Source organism: Thalia democratica, chromosome 4 (genome assembly GCF_965202585.1).
Source record: "Thalia democratica chromosome 4, ktThaDemo2.hap1.1, whole genome shotgun sequence".
Classification (NCBI taxonomy): domain Eukaryota; kingdom Metazoa; phylum Chordata; class Thaliacea; order Salpida; family Salpidae; genus Thalia; species Thalia democratica.
In genome coordinates, this window is record NC_139168.1 from 13,535,349 (window position 1) to 13,548,714 (window position 13,366).

The window sequence follows — 13,366 nt, forward strand, 5'->3', positions numbered from 1 at the left end:
AGGTTGCATATCATATTCTTGGATCTTAATATTTTGCTTTATGTCGTAACAAAACATAGAAAACTTACTTTCTTCACCCTCAAAAAGTCTAGAAATTAGCTCTTGAAATACGTATATCTTATAACCAATTCTTACTGCATCAACATTGAATGGTTCAATAAATACATTGTCGTCGAATTTTCTCAAACTTTTAATAAAAGTAAACTTTTTTGTGATACTATCGAATACTTCGGAACTTTTTTTTAAATTTCCCCCAATTACAAACAATTTGTTTCCCATGCTTACAGTACCATGACGACATCTTTCTTCCAACATATCAGGGAATTGTGTCCATTTATTTTCATGAAAACAATAAGTTTCAACAGATCTTAAATTTGAAAAGGTACGGTATGAGAAACCACCAGTAACGACAATTTTACCTTCAAAACATACACAAGATGCATTTTGTCTCCTTTCAATCATTGAAGCTATATATTTCCACTTGTTAATTTTGATGTCATAATAAAAACATGATTTAATAGAAGTATGAATGATTTTATTGCAAAGTTTATATCCACCAAATACAAATATCTTCAGATATTATAATAGATTTTACATGTTTTCGCTGAATTAAGTTTTGACTTTTTGATAGTATTATTACAACGCTTTAAAAAAAATTACTTAAATTACACTACAAGTTGACTATTTAATTAAAAAGTCGATATTGTATAATAATAGCAAGTTATTAATGCGATTTCTTATAATTATGTAGGATTACTTATAATTCATTTAAAGGTTAGTTATTTAGTTTAGAAATTAAATCATTCATGTCGTACAATAATAAAAAGAGTTTAGTAATGCAACTAATTATAAAAACATTTATTTATATAAGTTATACTGCGAATTATATAAGTTCTAACTGAAACTCGTTCGTAATAGTTAGATAAAAGGTAATAAAATATTTATAAAAAGTTTCATATGTTTTACACTTTTGGTAAAACTTACTTTATTTTAAAAAATATAAAAAAATTTAAACAATATAAAATTTAACATGTTTAAAGTGAACTTTTTAACTAAATTTTCTTTGAGCTTTCTAAACTAACACAGTAATAATTTTCTAAACAACCATATACTAACGTTGTAAAACCAAACAATTAGTTCAAGTGTTTTATAATAGAAAAATTGTAAATAGTTTTACTGCCTGTAACATAAATAAATTGCGTAAAATGACTGATCACTATTTTCAACAAAATTAAAACTTGAAACTAGTCAGAAAATAAATGATTCAAGGTAAAAGAAACGTTTTGTCTATGTTACTAATTAAACTGCTTTGTATTTGGTTTATATTCTATATTTTTGCTTGGTGTTTAGTTTTGTCATCTTTTTAAAACTATATTGGTTGTTAAACCTTCTAGATTTTCTATTATAATTATATGTTATAAATAATTTTAGTACTTGGTAACAAAAACTCACATATTTCTACGAAATTAAGTTAACTATAAATCTTGTTAACAATAAATATTGTATTCATATTTTTTAACTTCAAAAAAAAATTATATACAAAAAATAGATACCTAAGCATATTTATATTAGTTGAAAAGTATTATCTCTATAATTCAAACTGAAAACGATAACAGAAGGTTTTGAAGTTTGTATTATTTTTATAATACATGTTTCAAAAAACAATAAGCCTGTCTACTATCAATTTTTTAAATATATCTTTACTTATTATAAGTATCAAGAGTTTAAAATAGTTAATGGAAATTAAATTAGCTATGGGTTTTTTTTTACAATAAATATTATAATTTTATTCTTTAACTTAAAAAATATTTTATATAGAAAAAAGAAATATCTAAATATATTAAAATTAGTTGAAAAGTATTATCTTTATAATTCAAAACCGATAATGATAACAGAAGGGTTTGAAGTTTGTAATATTTTTATATTATATGTTTCAAAAAACAATAACCCTATCTACTATCATTGTTTTGAATATATCTTAACTTATTATAAGTATTAAGAGTTGAATATATTTTTCTTTTAAGGATATTGATAATTTAAATTAAAAAAACACTAACAACCTTTATTAAAAATTTGTAAAAAAGACGATGCTAACCTTTCGGCAGCAGCGTTTAAAACTTAAGAATATCATTATAATCGAAAAAAAAGACTCATTACTTAGTTATATTTCAAAAACATTTTGGGTAAAAAAAAGGCATCCGACTTTCGTCGAACGCCTTTAAAAAAATTTAGCATAAAATTTTGGGTAAAAAAAAGGCATCCGACTTTCGTCGAACGCCTTTGAAAAAATATAGCATAAATTTTTGGGTAAAAAAAAGGCATCCGACTTTCGTCGAACGCCTTTGAAGAAAATATAGAAAGAAAAGTTTGAAAAAATTTGAGCAAAAAAGGCCTCCGAATTTGCCCGCGGGCGAATTCGGAGGCCTTTTTTGCTCAAATTTTTTCAAACTTTTCTTTCTTTATTCTACCGACCCTTCCAAAATTTCATTTTCAACAATTTTTTCGATAAAAACACTCCCCCCGTATTACAATTGCTTTCTCGAAGCTCCTGCTTCCCTTCAATATTTCGCTTCTACCGACCTCTGACTTTCAAGGCGTCTATGAGATTAAGACACTTTTTACTTGTTACATTTTGAGTGCTTCGCCTTAGCATTTTCTAGTATTTCGCCTACTCTGCTTCAGTCGCCCCGGCCGAACCTTCACCTCTAGAAATGCTTTAATCTATCATTTTTGCACTCAAACCGACTTTTTACTGGGCTGAATCATGTCAGAGCTCGTTTATATACTGCCACGCCTTCCGAGAGACCGGCTTTTATGCTTGCTTAGGACGGTACCTGCCTTGCTCTCACTTGACGTTCCCTCGCTACTTACTCAATCAGGCCTGCTATACGGCCTTAACCGCCCAGCTGCGGTCTTTCGACACCAGCTTGAGTCGACGGCCACGTCAACTCAAGCTATAACCTATATGCTTGCAAAAACACTGCCAGTTAACCCGCCTTGACGACGTCTACCCGCCTCGACGTCTAGGCATTTCTTCAATAACTTTTGCATTATAAAATCCCTCACCTGACTAGGTCGTCAGCTTGATGTTTTTTAGAGTGAAAGCACTCTCTTAATAGTGTAAAGTTATGTATACGCGTATGATGCTCAAATGTTGGTGTTTAAAAATTTTGTTTTACGCTACCTCAAGAGAGTCAATAAAAGTTTTTCAATCTTGTTTCATAACATATACTTGTTTATACTATTACTTAACTTCTATGTTACACTTCTTATATTTTTACTAAGTTCACTTTACACACAGATACAAACTTAAGAAGTACGCACTTGCTTAAAGTACGCACTTAGTTTGAAAATATAATTTAAACGTTGCATGTAAACGTTTTAAATAACTTTTTTTTGTCTTAAGTTTTCTACAAACTAAATCATAATTAAACATATTACAAGTCTTCCTTACGTTTTTGCAAAGCTTATATCCACCAAATAGAAAAAATATTCTGCATAAAGCTACAAATACCAAAGCTAGATCTCTCATCCAACAATGAAGGCAACACAGTTTTGTTTTCATTGGATTCAGAATACTTTTCAAAGGTACAAATCTGACAATTATTACTTATAACAAACAAATCTGAACCACAAGCGACTATTTTATATACGAACTTATTTTTGAAATTGAAATCAACTGGTTTGCTTTTTTCATAGCTTTCAAAGCAAAAAGGAAAATCTAATCTTTTTACTCTTCTGTTCCTGCATACAGCAATGCTAAAGTCTTCCTGAGAACAATGCCTTGTCTGATATAAAGCAGAAGTTTTTTTGTTGGACATTGTACAACTTTCCAGATTCAATTTCCTTGTAAAAACAGTATATAACACTGCTACCCTAGAAAAAGTAACTAAGTACCAATAACTATAGAACAATAAAAAATATACTTAGGTACGTTATAAAACGTAAATAAGTTAAACTATATCTAAATTTGCAATTGTCTTAATTTATTTGTTTGTTTAATTAAAAAACTAATAACCGAAAAAATATCGAATGAAAGTTTTAAGTATAATGAAGGTTTAATGTAAAAACCTTATACTCGATTTTACTGGTTAAAACTAACATCCAAGATTATTTTGAAAAACAATTAAAACTGTAGACAACATTTTCCACTAATACTGCTTTACTATTAATGTTTCTAATAGTACAATATATATTTATTTACACTATATTTCAAGTCTAAAATGTTTGAAGAGTATTTATTTCTTTTTCCTTAAGCAAACTTATTAATTATTTATTCTAAACCTTACTTTAAGTATTAAACATTAACTCAAATCTGTAAATATAAAAGGTTACTTGTATAGAAAATACTATAACTACTTAGTCTTATCAACTTTGTTATAAGCTTGTTTGAACAATCATTAAAGCAATCTAACTTTGCGACTTAGATCTTATGTAAAGTTTCTATTATACTTTTTATGCTTTAACACTGCATAAAGCTAACATAATTAACAAATATAAAAAAAAATCTATTTTGAATTTATAATCAAATTAAACAACAAAAAGCTTACAATCGTTTGTGGATAATGAGCTAACAATGATTGATAAATGATTACTGAAAAAAATAATATGAGCTTAACACGACCTCTGATTGTTTGTTTTATGTACTCATTTAAACTATAAGTAAGATTACTACGATTGTTTATTTTTATCTGGTTTGTGCTAATGCTAACTTGGTATTTTTTTCACTAAAAAAAAACTAGAACTTTTTTTAACTTCAGTAATAAATGTAACAAAATTTTTAAAAAGTAAAGTATGTTGTTAAATCAAAACAGTTTTTAAAGGTTATTTCACATACTGTCAAAACTAAATAAACTTTATTATACCAAGATAAAAAAAAGTCGTTTGGCTTAGACAAACTATTTCAGAGAAACAAAATCAACTTAAATCACTGACTCATAAAAACATCTTCAAAATTTTTACAACATAGTTCAGCCAGCATTACATGAAATGTATTTATTTATAGCATAATGACTTTAAAAACGTAAAAGATGTCGATATAGTAACTAAAATACTTTAAAAGATTCATTATATAAAACATATTTTGTCATGAATATTTTTTGTCCGTATGACATGGAGGAAGTTATGGGGAACCGGAAGTATGAAGAGCACCAGTTTGTGAGAAGGTTTGTGAACGGAAACGGCTTCAGTAAGATTAGTTTTGTAAGAGACGGGTTCGAAGTTCCGTTGCTGTTTGAAAGCAAAGAAGGACTTGGTGAGTTTACTTATTTTTTTTTATTGTTTTCAAAGTTGTATAACATTTTTATGCTTTTCATTATGTACAAATGTTCATAATTTGTTACAAATTAAGAACATAAAGTTTAAAACAAATCATAGAAATAAGGAATTAATCAAGTATTAAAAATCAAAGTACTGAATTTAAATATCAATTTTTAAAATACTTTTCAAAAAGTGTTTATGTTTATTTCTTGAATTAAGCTAAGTTAATTAACAACAAGATTTTTTTATCTTTATTTAAAGAACTCAACAACTAATTTTTAAATGTATAAATTCTATTTTCAGGGATGGATCCATCTTCCTCTCAGTTCTCAGTCGACGACCTGAGAAACTTGTTGCACGGGCAAACCAAATTGTCCTTACAGGACGTCGTCCAAACGCAAGGCTCCGAAATCAACCGAATGGTCGATCGTCCAACAGTCTTGAAAAGCATCGACTGGGTCGACCTGTGCTACCCCGAGCACCTCAGAAACGCGAATATTTCTAAAATGCAAAAAGACTGCTGGACGCCGGTGGCGGGGTGTTACGAAGACTTCCGTTCGGTGTCGCCCTCGCTCTGGCGCCACGTGGCGGTTGGGGAGAAGATAATTTTGCTGATCGTGCCCACGTTAGCTAACTTGTACCTTTATTACGAGTGGTCGGCAAACTCCAATGAAAATGCTTCTTTCTTAGCGGACCGAGCCGAGCGGTGCCAGTTGGTCGTGCTGAAAGAAGGCAGCACTCTGATGGTGCCCTCCGGTTGGATCCACTTCGAGTACGCGCGATCCGATTCGCTGGTTTTTGGCGGGAGACTCATGTGCTCTTTCACCTGGAAGACGCAGTTTCTAGTTCTCAGAGCGAACAAAGCGCAGAAGGACGATAACGACGAGTTCAGGTTTTACACTGAGCTTTTCTGGTTCGTCCTGGACAGGTACGTGCTCACCTATAGAGGAAAGTCTTACGTGACCGAGGACTACAAACGCGCCAACAAAGTCGACGATTCCGCAGATTGGATGACAGCTATTAGTTTGACCGGTCGCGAGCCGAAAATGCTGAGAAAGCTGCTCAAGTATATCCAGAAAAACATTGCGAGTAAGCCCGAAGGAATGTTTCTGTGCAAGGAACTGTTGAGTGAAGCGCGGCAAATGATCAGAGATCTCAAAAAGGAAGAAGAGGATTCCGAGGTCACCGCAATTTTAGCTGGGTTTTTGTATTCAGCAGAGACAGGGACTATGGTTGGACAAGAAAAACTTTTGTGCAGATCAATGACTGACGATGGAGCTCTTGTAAATCTACGCAGAAGTCTTCTTGACACGGTGCACAACAGAATTACTGAGGTGAGACGGCGCCATTCTGCCTCCGGTGGTCCTTCAAAACTTTTGGTGTACGACAAGATTGAAAAAGAGGCTAAAAAGGTTGTTGAAATTGTTGATCTTCTTCAGGAACTTGAGGACAAAGTTGTTGAAAGTAATCAGTAAAAATATATGAAATTACTTAGTTTTTGTCTGTCACTTTCGTAACGTTTCGTCAGTAAAACTAAAAAAAAACACTTGTAACACCTTTAATTTTTATAAATAGTTTTTTGGTCTTCGTATTTAGTTTTTTATATGTTGACTTTGTTGCAAAATAAATTTTAGTTTTTTACATATCTTGTTTCTCTATTAAATATTTTCATTTAGATACATAAAAAATGAACATATATAATAGAATTTTGGCGGCTATCAAGACCTGTGTTGTTTAACTGTTTAGTTAGTTTCCCTAGTCAGTTGTAATAAAATACTAAATAATAGAAATGTTACTAAACTAACATTTTAAGCCTTTTTTGCTGGGTGTAACCAAACTTAGTTTATAATATTTATTGAGACACGATGTAGTACAATTTGACAACTTCTTTACCAATGGTTATTTTCAATAAACTGATAACTTGAAGCGTTATTATACTGTTAACAAAACTTTGAATTCCGTCAGTTTGCTGACATTATTCTATGAGTGAGACTAAATAATAACAAGTTTTAAGTAACTAAAATTAAGATTATAAACTAAAGACGATTTATAAACACAATTTAACCAGTTAAGAGAGTTGCTTAACTGAATTGTGTAAACGACGTTAACTATGTTTAGTCTACCTTAATTTTGAAGGTTAATTAGCCTTTTTTATTTTAATTCATTAATAACGTTTATAAATAGCTGTTTATTTAGTTAAAGTATATAGCAAAAAAAAAATTTTAACAAAAAACTGTTAAGTGCGTTAAAAGTTTTTTTATTTAAACACAATAATACTTTAAAACAAATTTCAAATCTAGTTAAATATGAGGTTCGGTTAAGTGAGGCATAAGATAATAAAAGTACACAGGAAGTAAGCGTTTTTTTCCAGGAAAAAAAAAAACATTTTCTAAATAAAACCTTCTTTACTTATTTTTAAAATAAATACGTCACAAACATTGTAATAACACAAGCTTGTTAGTTTACGAGTTAGTAAAATTGAGCATTGTACAATTGGCAGTTCAAACAAGTGTGATAAAAATAAATAAATAATTAACCAAAAAATATAGAGCAGCAATGTTAAGTAAACAAATTTTGAATGCTACTTTGTCGAATAAACGTGTGTGCTACTTGCTAACATTCATTTTTTCATTTGTTTTACTTTTAGAGTGTTCATTAAAAGTTATAGCGCGGGCTATTAAAAATTTTTGTTGAAGTATATTATAGTTGACTGTGATATAAATATTTTTTCGATAATTTAATTGAAACTAGTATAAAATTTTTATCTAATGACGAAATTAATAAAACAGTAAGTATGTGGCTGATGCAAAATTAAACCTGACGATTAACTTATAAAGCAAAAATATTAATGTAAACCTATTAATTAAAATTATTGATTTAAGCACAAAATACGATGTTTATTTTTTTTTACTGAATTAAAGTTGTGTAAAAAGTGTTGCATTAAAGTGTTGTAGAAAAAAGCATTATACTATTATTAGTCATTAGATTCATTAGACTAACTATCTAAAACCTTTTTTATAACTAATCTAACAATTTAACTTCAGTTGTGTAAATTTCAGTTTTTTATTAAATCAAACTTAGGTTAGTTATTTTTTAAAGTTGTTATTGTTGTTTATCAAACTAAATACTGCAAATAATAATTTTATAAACTTTTTTAACTGAAAAAAAAGGTTGACATGTGCTTAAAGTTTTTGTTTTTTATTTCATCACTTTTGTAAGCGTTTCATATGCTAGTTATATTTTAAATAGGTTTAAAAAATCGAGCCTAATAATTATGACGTCACAATGGAAGCTGTTAGAATCTGTTAGGAAACCGGGAACGGGAAAAGGGGAATTTCTGAATTGCCGGGGAATGGACATTTCCATGGCAACAGGAAACATGCTTATGTGTGACATCAACAACAAAAGAGTCCAGGTTTTTTTTGATTAAAATGTAATAAAAACTATAAACTTTTTTTGTTAAGTAAAGTTTAAGTTTTTGTTTATTACTTATTAGTTTTTGTTGTTCAAAATAAAATTTGAAGTTTTTTTGTTTTCTATTGTTATAATAAAAGTTTTTCAACTTTAAAGGTTTTAAATAAGTTAAAACTGTTTCTGTAGTGTTTATTTTTGTGCTATTTGAGCTATTTTAAAAACTTTAAAGTTTATTTTATTTTGTTTTGGTTAGTTCCAACTTTTTTTTTTCAATTTTAGATGTAATTTTTTATTAAAGTGCTTAATATTTTACATAAGAGAAGTACACAAATTTATAAGACAAAGTCATTTAGAACAATTAGTAACTTTTTTGCAAGATACTGGACAAGGAAGGGAAGTTTTTGCACAGTTGGAACTCTGTGGTTAAAAAAAGCAAATTGTGCCCACTAGATATCACCAGGTTCGACGATCATACGGTGGCCATGATTGTGGAGGGGTGGGCCATTTTGTGCGATTTACCCGATGTAAAAGGTTATCTAAACTAAATTGTTGTTAAAGTTTTATTTATTTAAGTTTTGATTTCTTTTTCATAATAAAATTCAAAAAAAAAATTACTTCTAGTTATTTTCGTTTCCTATAAATAAAAATAAATTTTAAGAAATAAAAATACAAGTATAGTTTGTTTCCACAGCAATTTTTGAAGACAATCAACTAAAAATTTATCTGTTCCACAAACAGATCCATCGAATTGTGACGTCACAGTCAGGCAGGCGTTCGGCAACGACGAGCTCGCCTTCCCACGCTCAATCGTCAGGGACGTGACGTCATCGGGTAGTCACGTGTTCACCACTGACGTGGGAAGGCACCGCGTCTGCTCGTTTGACGTCACAACAGGCCAACTTCTACGTTCCCACGGTAACCTATTTTGTTTTAGTTACGTTTGAACGAACGTCGTCTGATTTTTTTTTTGTTTATTTTTATGTTTTCTATCTATATGTTTAGTTGTTACAGTTTGATGATAACGGTTTTACTTTTGTATAAACTAAACTAGATATTGGTCGTTATTAGACCAAAACACAAGAAATGTATCTGTAAATGTAAAGTTTGTAAATAACTGTTTTTTTATGCTAAATCAACGCCAACACTGTTTACTTGCTAAATTGCGAACTTTTGTCTCAACTATTTGCCGCATATTCACAGCAGCAGAACATAATACTTCAATTCAAATATAATCTAACTCAACCTTTAAACGTTAAAAATTTTTTCAGGTAACTTGGGCACGGATGACGCGACCAACTTCAACTGGCCGTACTACATGTCCACGGACGGCAGGGGCAGGCTGGTGGTGGCCGACTCCCACAACAGGTGCTTGAAGTTCTTCGACCCCAAAACCCTCCGTTACCTTGGCAACCTGGGCAAGGACAAGTTCGCCTGCGCGACCGGGTTCACCTACGACGACACCGGATCCGGGTCGGTGTTGATTTTTTATTTGTTTTAATAAAAAAAAATATTTTGAGAATATTTTCATCTATATCTAAAAAAATTTTCATCTAGTAACATTTACATTTTTATTAGTATTTCAGATGAAATACTGTATAAGTTTCTTTAATTTTAATAAGTTTGAAAAAATTTAGTAGACAATTTAGATATAGACTAAAGAAATTTGGTTTTATATTTTTCTTAATAAAAAGAATATTGAGAAATTTAAAAAATAATTGATAATTTTTTAGATAAGCTTTTTAAATTCATTGTTATGTTTTCTAGACAAAATTTATTAACTACACTTGGATTGCGGTTGGTTCTAAGTTTGTTTTGTAGAGGTTATAAATTTTAATATCAGCTTTGGCTTGGTATAGTTTTTAACAAGTGCTGAGCTGCGTTTAAACTGTTTAGTGGACGTTACCTTATTTATTAGCAAGGTAAATACATTTTACCTTGCTAATAAAGAAGTGTTTGTTTTTTGTCAATGAGTTTTGTCTCTGGTTAGCGTAATGAAAATTGTAGAATCACTTCTGTGCTTGACTTGAAACATTGTTAAGCCTGTGTTAATTTAAATTTGTCCGTATCTAATAATTATTTTGAGTACTTTTCGTATTAGCTTTATTTGTGTAATGAATGCTTTTTCTTAAAACTACTTTGCTAGTAAATTGTATTAAAATTATCTTAGACTTTTTTTTAATTAAACGTCTTTAAAGGTACTTTTTATAATTATTTATCAAGTTTAAATGCACTAGTAAAACAGCATCTAATACTTTTCTTTTCAAAAAACATTAAACTTTATATTTTCCTCAGATATTTTTACTGCTGCGACTACGACTTGTCTAAACTGATGAGTTTCAATAGCGACGGGAGATTTGTCGAATATATTGACACTTCACTTCCGGTGAAGGGGTCCGACCTAAACATGAATCAAAACGGCCGCTTGGTGGTGTCAGTATTTGACGGCTACTTCGTTTACGAGAAGAACAAATAATTATTGAATATTTTATCTTAAAGTGAAAAAGAGGCAGTTGGTTTTTAACCAAGCTACTACTATTGAAATTTTTATTTAAACATAAACTATTTATGAAAATTTTCTGTGAAACACTAAAGTAATTATAACTAAGTTAGACTAAAAAAGCGTTTCAATTATTTTTGGTGACATAACTTTTTAAAACTTAAAGCTGTTTTTTAAAGTAAAAGTATGTTTCTAAAATTATCAAGTACTTGTTTAATGCGCTTAGTAGAATTTCTTGTTCAAAATAAAGTTAAACTATTCAAGACTACTTTGTTTTTATGTTATCTTTAACATTAAAAGTTACAAACTTAATTTTTTTAATTACATGAAAAATCAAATAGAACTTGTTATTATTGATAGCAGAACTGGCGCTTATTTTGTTCATGGTGTCAATTTTCGCGCTCATTTTGCGCTTTTTGCACGCACCAGTGACATTTCCATTTTAAATTTCGACTCATTAGCATCGGTGACATTTTCACTTTGAGATTTGTCATCAGCATCGGTGGTTTTGTCTTTTTCAGACATTATCATAAATTAATAAAGATTATACATAAAAAAGTATATTTGGTTAAAAAACTTTAAACTTTTAATTTGTATATCTAGATATTTTTTGTTTTTTAAAGTTATAATACTATAAAAAAAATCAAATAGTTTTGGCTCGAATATTTTGTTAAAATATGAAAAATGTTATTATGATTAAGTGATTTAAGTTGATTTTATTTTACTGAAACTATTTGTCTAAGCTAACTGGTTTTTTTATCATTGTACAATAAAACTACTTAAATTTTAGAAGTACTTGAAAAACTTATAAAAACTACTTTGATCCAATTATATACTTAACAAATACTATTTACAGTTAATATTTAAAAAAGAAAACAGTTTTTTTACTGTAAAAAAGTAATAAGTTACTTTTTACAAATAGGGTTTAGTACTTATAGTAAGGTTTAGCGATTCTTAACCTTGGGTAAACTTACCCCTGGGGGTAATTTCCTTTGTTTTAGGGTGTGGATTTTCTGTAAATAAAAGTTAATATTTATTAACTGTCTTATCAATTTAAAAGTTTTTTTTTAACAGTAATGTTTTAAAATTAAAAAAAAAATCTTAAAGTATTACGATTTTTTGCATTTAAAAAAACTTATAGTTCAAAAGATAAAGTTTTTTTCCTTAAAATTGAAAACTAATTTGTTCATCGGGGTAAATTTGGTGACTACATTCCAAAAAGAGGTAAAACATAAAAAAAGGTTAAGAATTGCTTGTATAGTATAAGAAACTAATATATTTACTTAAAGCATAAGAAGTATATACTTTTTATACATTACAGAACTGAGATATAGGTGGGTGTCACTTTTGCAAAATGGTCACTTTTGCACGGAAACTTTTTTGCACATGCGTCACTTTTGCACGGCGACAATTTAACATGTCAAAACTTTTGCACGGCGTCACTTATTGCACGACGTTACATTTGCATGGCGACATTTTTGCAAAGCGTCACTTTAAGACGGCGTTATATTTTCACGGAAATATTTATGCAATGCAAAAATTTTTAACAATCGGTCAATTTTGAACGGAGCTTCACTTTAGCACGCTTCTAATTTATATTTTATAAGTTAAAAATTTATTTAAATAGATACAAAAAAAATTTTCCATCAACTTATACAAAATTTTTTAACGCAAATTATTTTAAATGAATAAAATGTGATAGTTTTTTAATGAAATTTTAATGTAAAGCTTTTATATGAAATTTTACATAGAACAATATAATAATGTACGACACCTCACTTTAATCATATTTATAATCTTAATCTAAATAAATTAGATAAGTACAGTTTTTTGTTTTTAAATTTAAAAAAATTTGAATACTTTAAATAAAAATAAACTGCAGATGACAAAAAATGTTTAGCCAATCGAACACAACTTTACAATATTCCTTAGATAAAATTTACGACCGGCTAAAGAAAAGAAAATTAAACTTAAACCTTAGTAAATGTCAAGTTCTAAATATTAAAAAAAAATACTACTATCTTTACTTTTGACTTTAAAACAAACAATTTTAACTTATCTTCAGTTAAAGTGTTAAAAGATATTTGAATTCTTAATCATGAAAAAATTAAATGGAACCACCATGTTAATTACCTATACCAAATTGCTACAACTACATCTTTTCAATATTTAAAGAGCTTAACGTCTACAGATATA

The 13,366-nt window shown here is 29.1% G+C and overlaps 1 protein-coding gene across 1 annotated transcript; it reads left to right on the forward strand.

Moving 5' to 3' along the window:
• The first annotated feature begins 5,112 nt into the window (after positions 1-5,112).
• On the forward strand, positions 5,113-6,734 carry LOC145833044 (lysine-specific demethylase 2B-like). The gene is made up of 2 exons (XM_082940244.1): positions 5,113-5,254; positions 5,563-6,734. The coding sequence occupies exons 1-2, from the start codon at positions 5,113-5,115 to the stop codon at positions 6,732-6,734; spliced, it is 1,314 nt and encodes a 437-aa protein (XP_082796370.1).
• Positions 6,735-13,366: the final 6,632 nt, after the last annotated feature.

What these genes read in the sequence shown, in the direction of transcription:
- LOC145833044 (XM_082940244.1), top strand. Translation starts at nt 5,113, where the DNA reads ATGGAGGAAGTTATGGGGAACCGGAAGTATGAAGAGCACCAGTTTGTG. An exon ending in TGAAAGCAAAGAAGGACTTG is followed by an intron (nt 5,255 to 5,562) that starts GTGAGTTTACTT and finishes TTCTATTTTCAG; the next exon opens with GGATGGATCCATCTTCCTCT.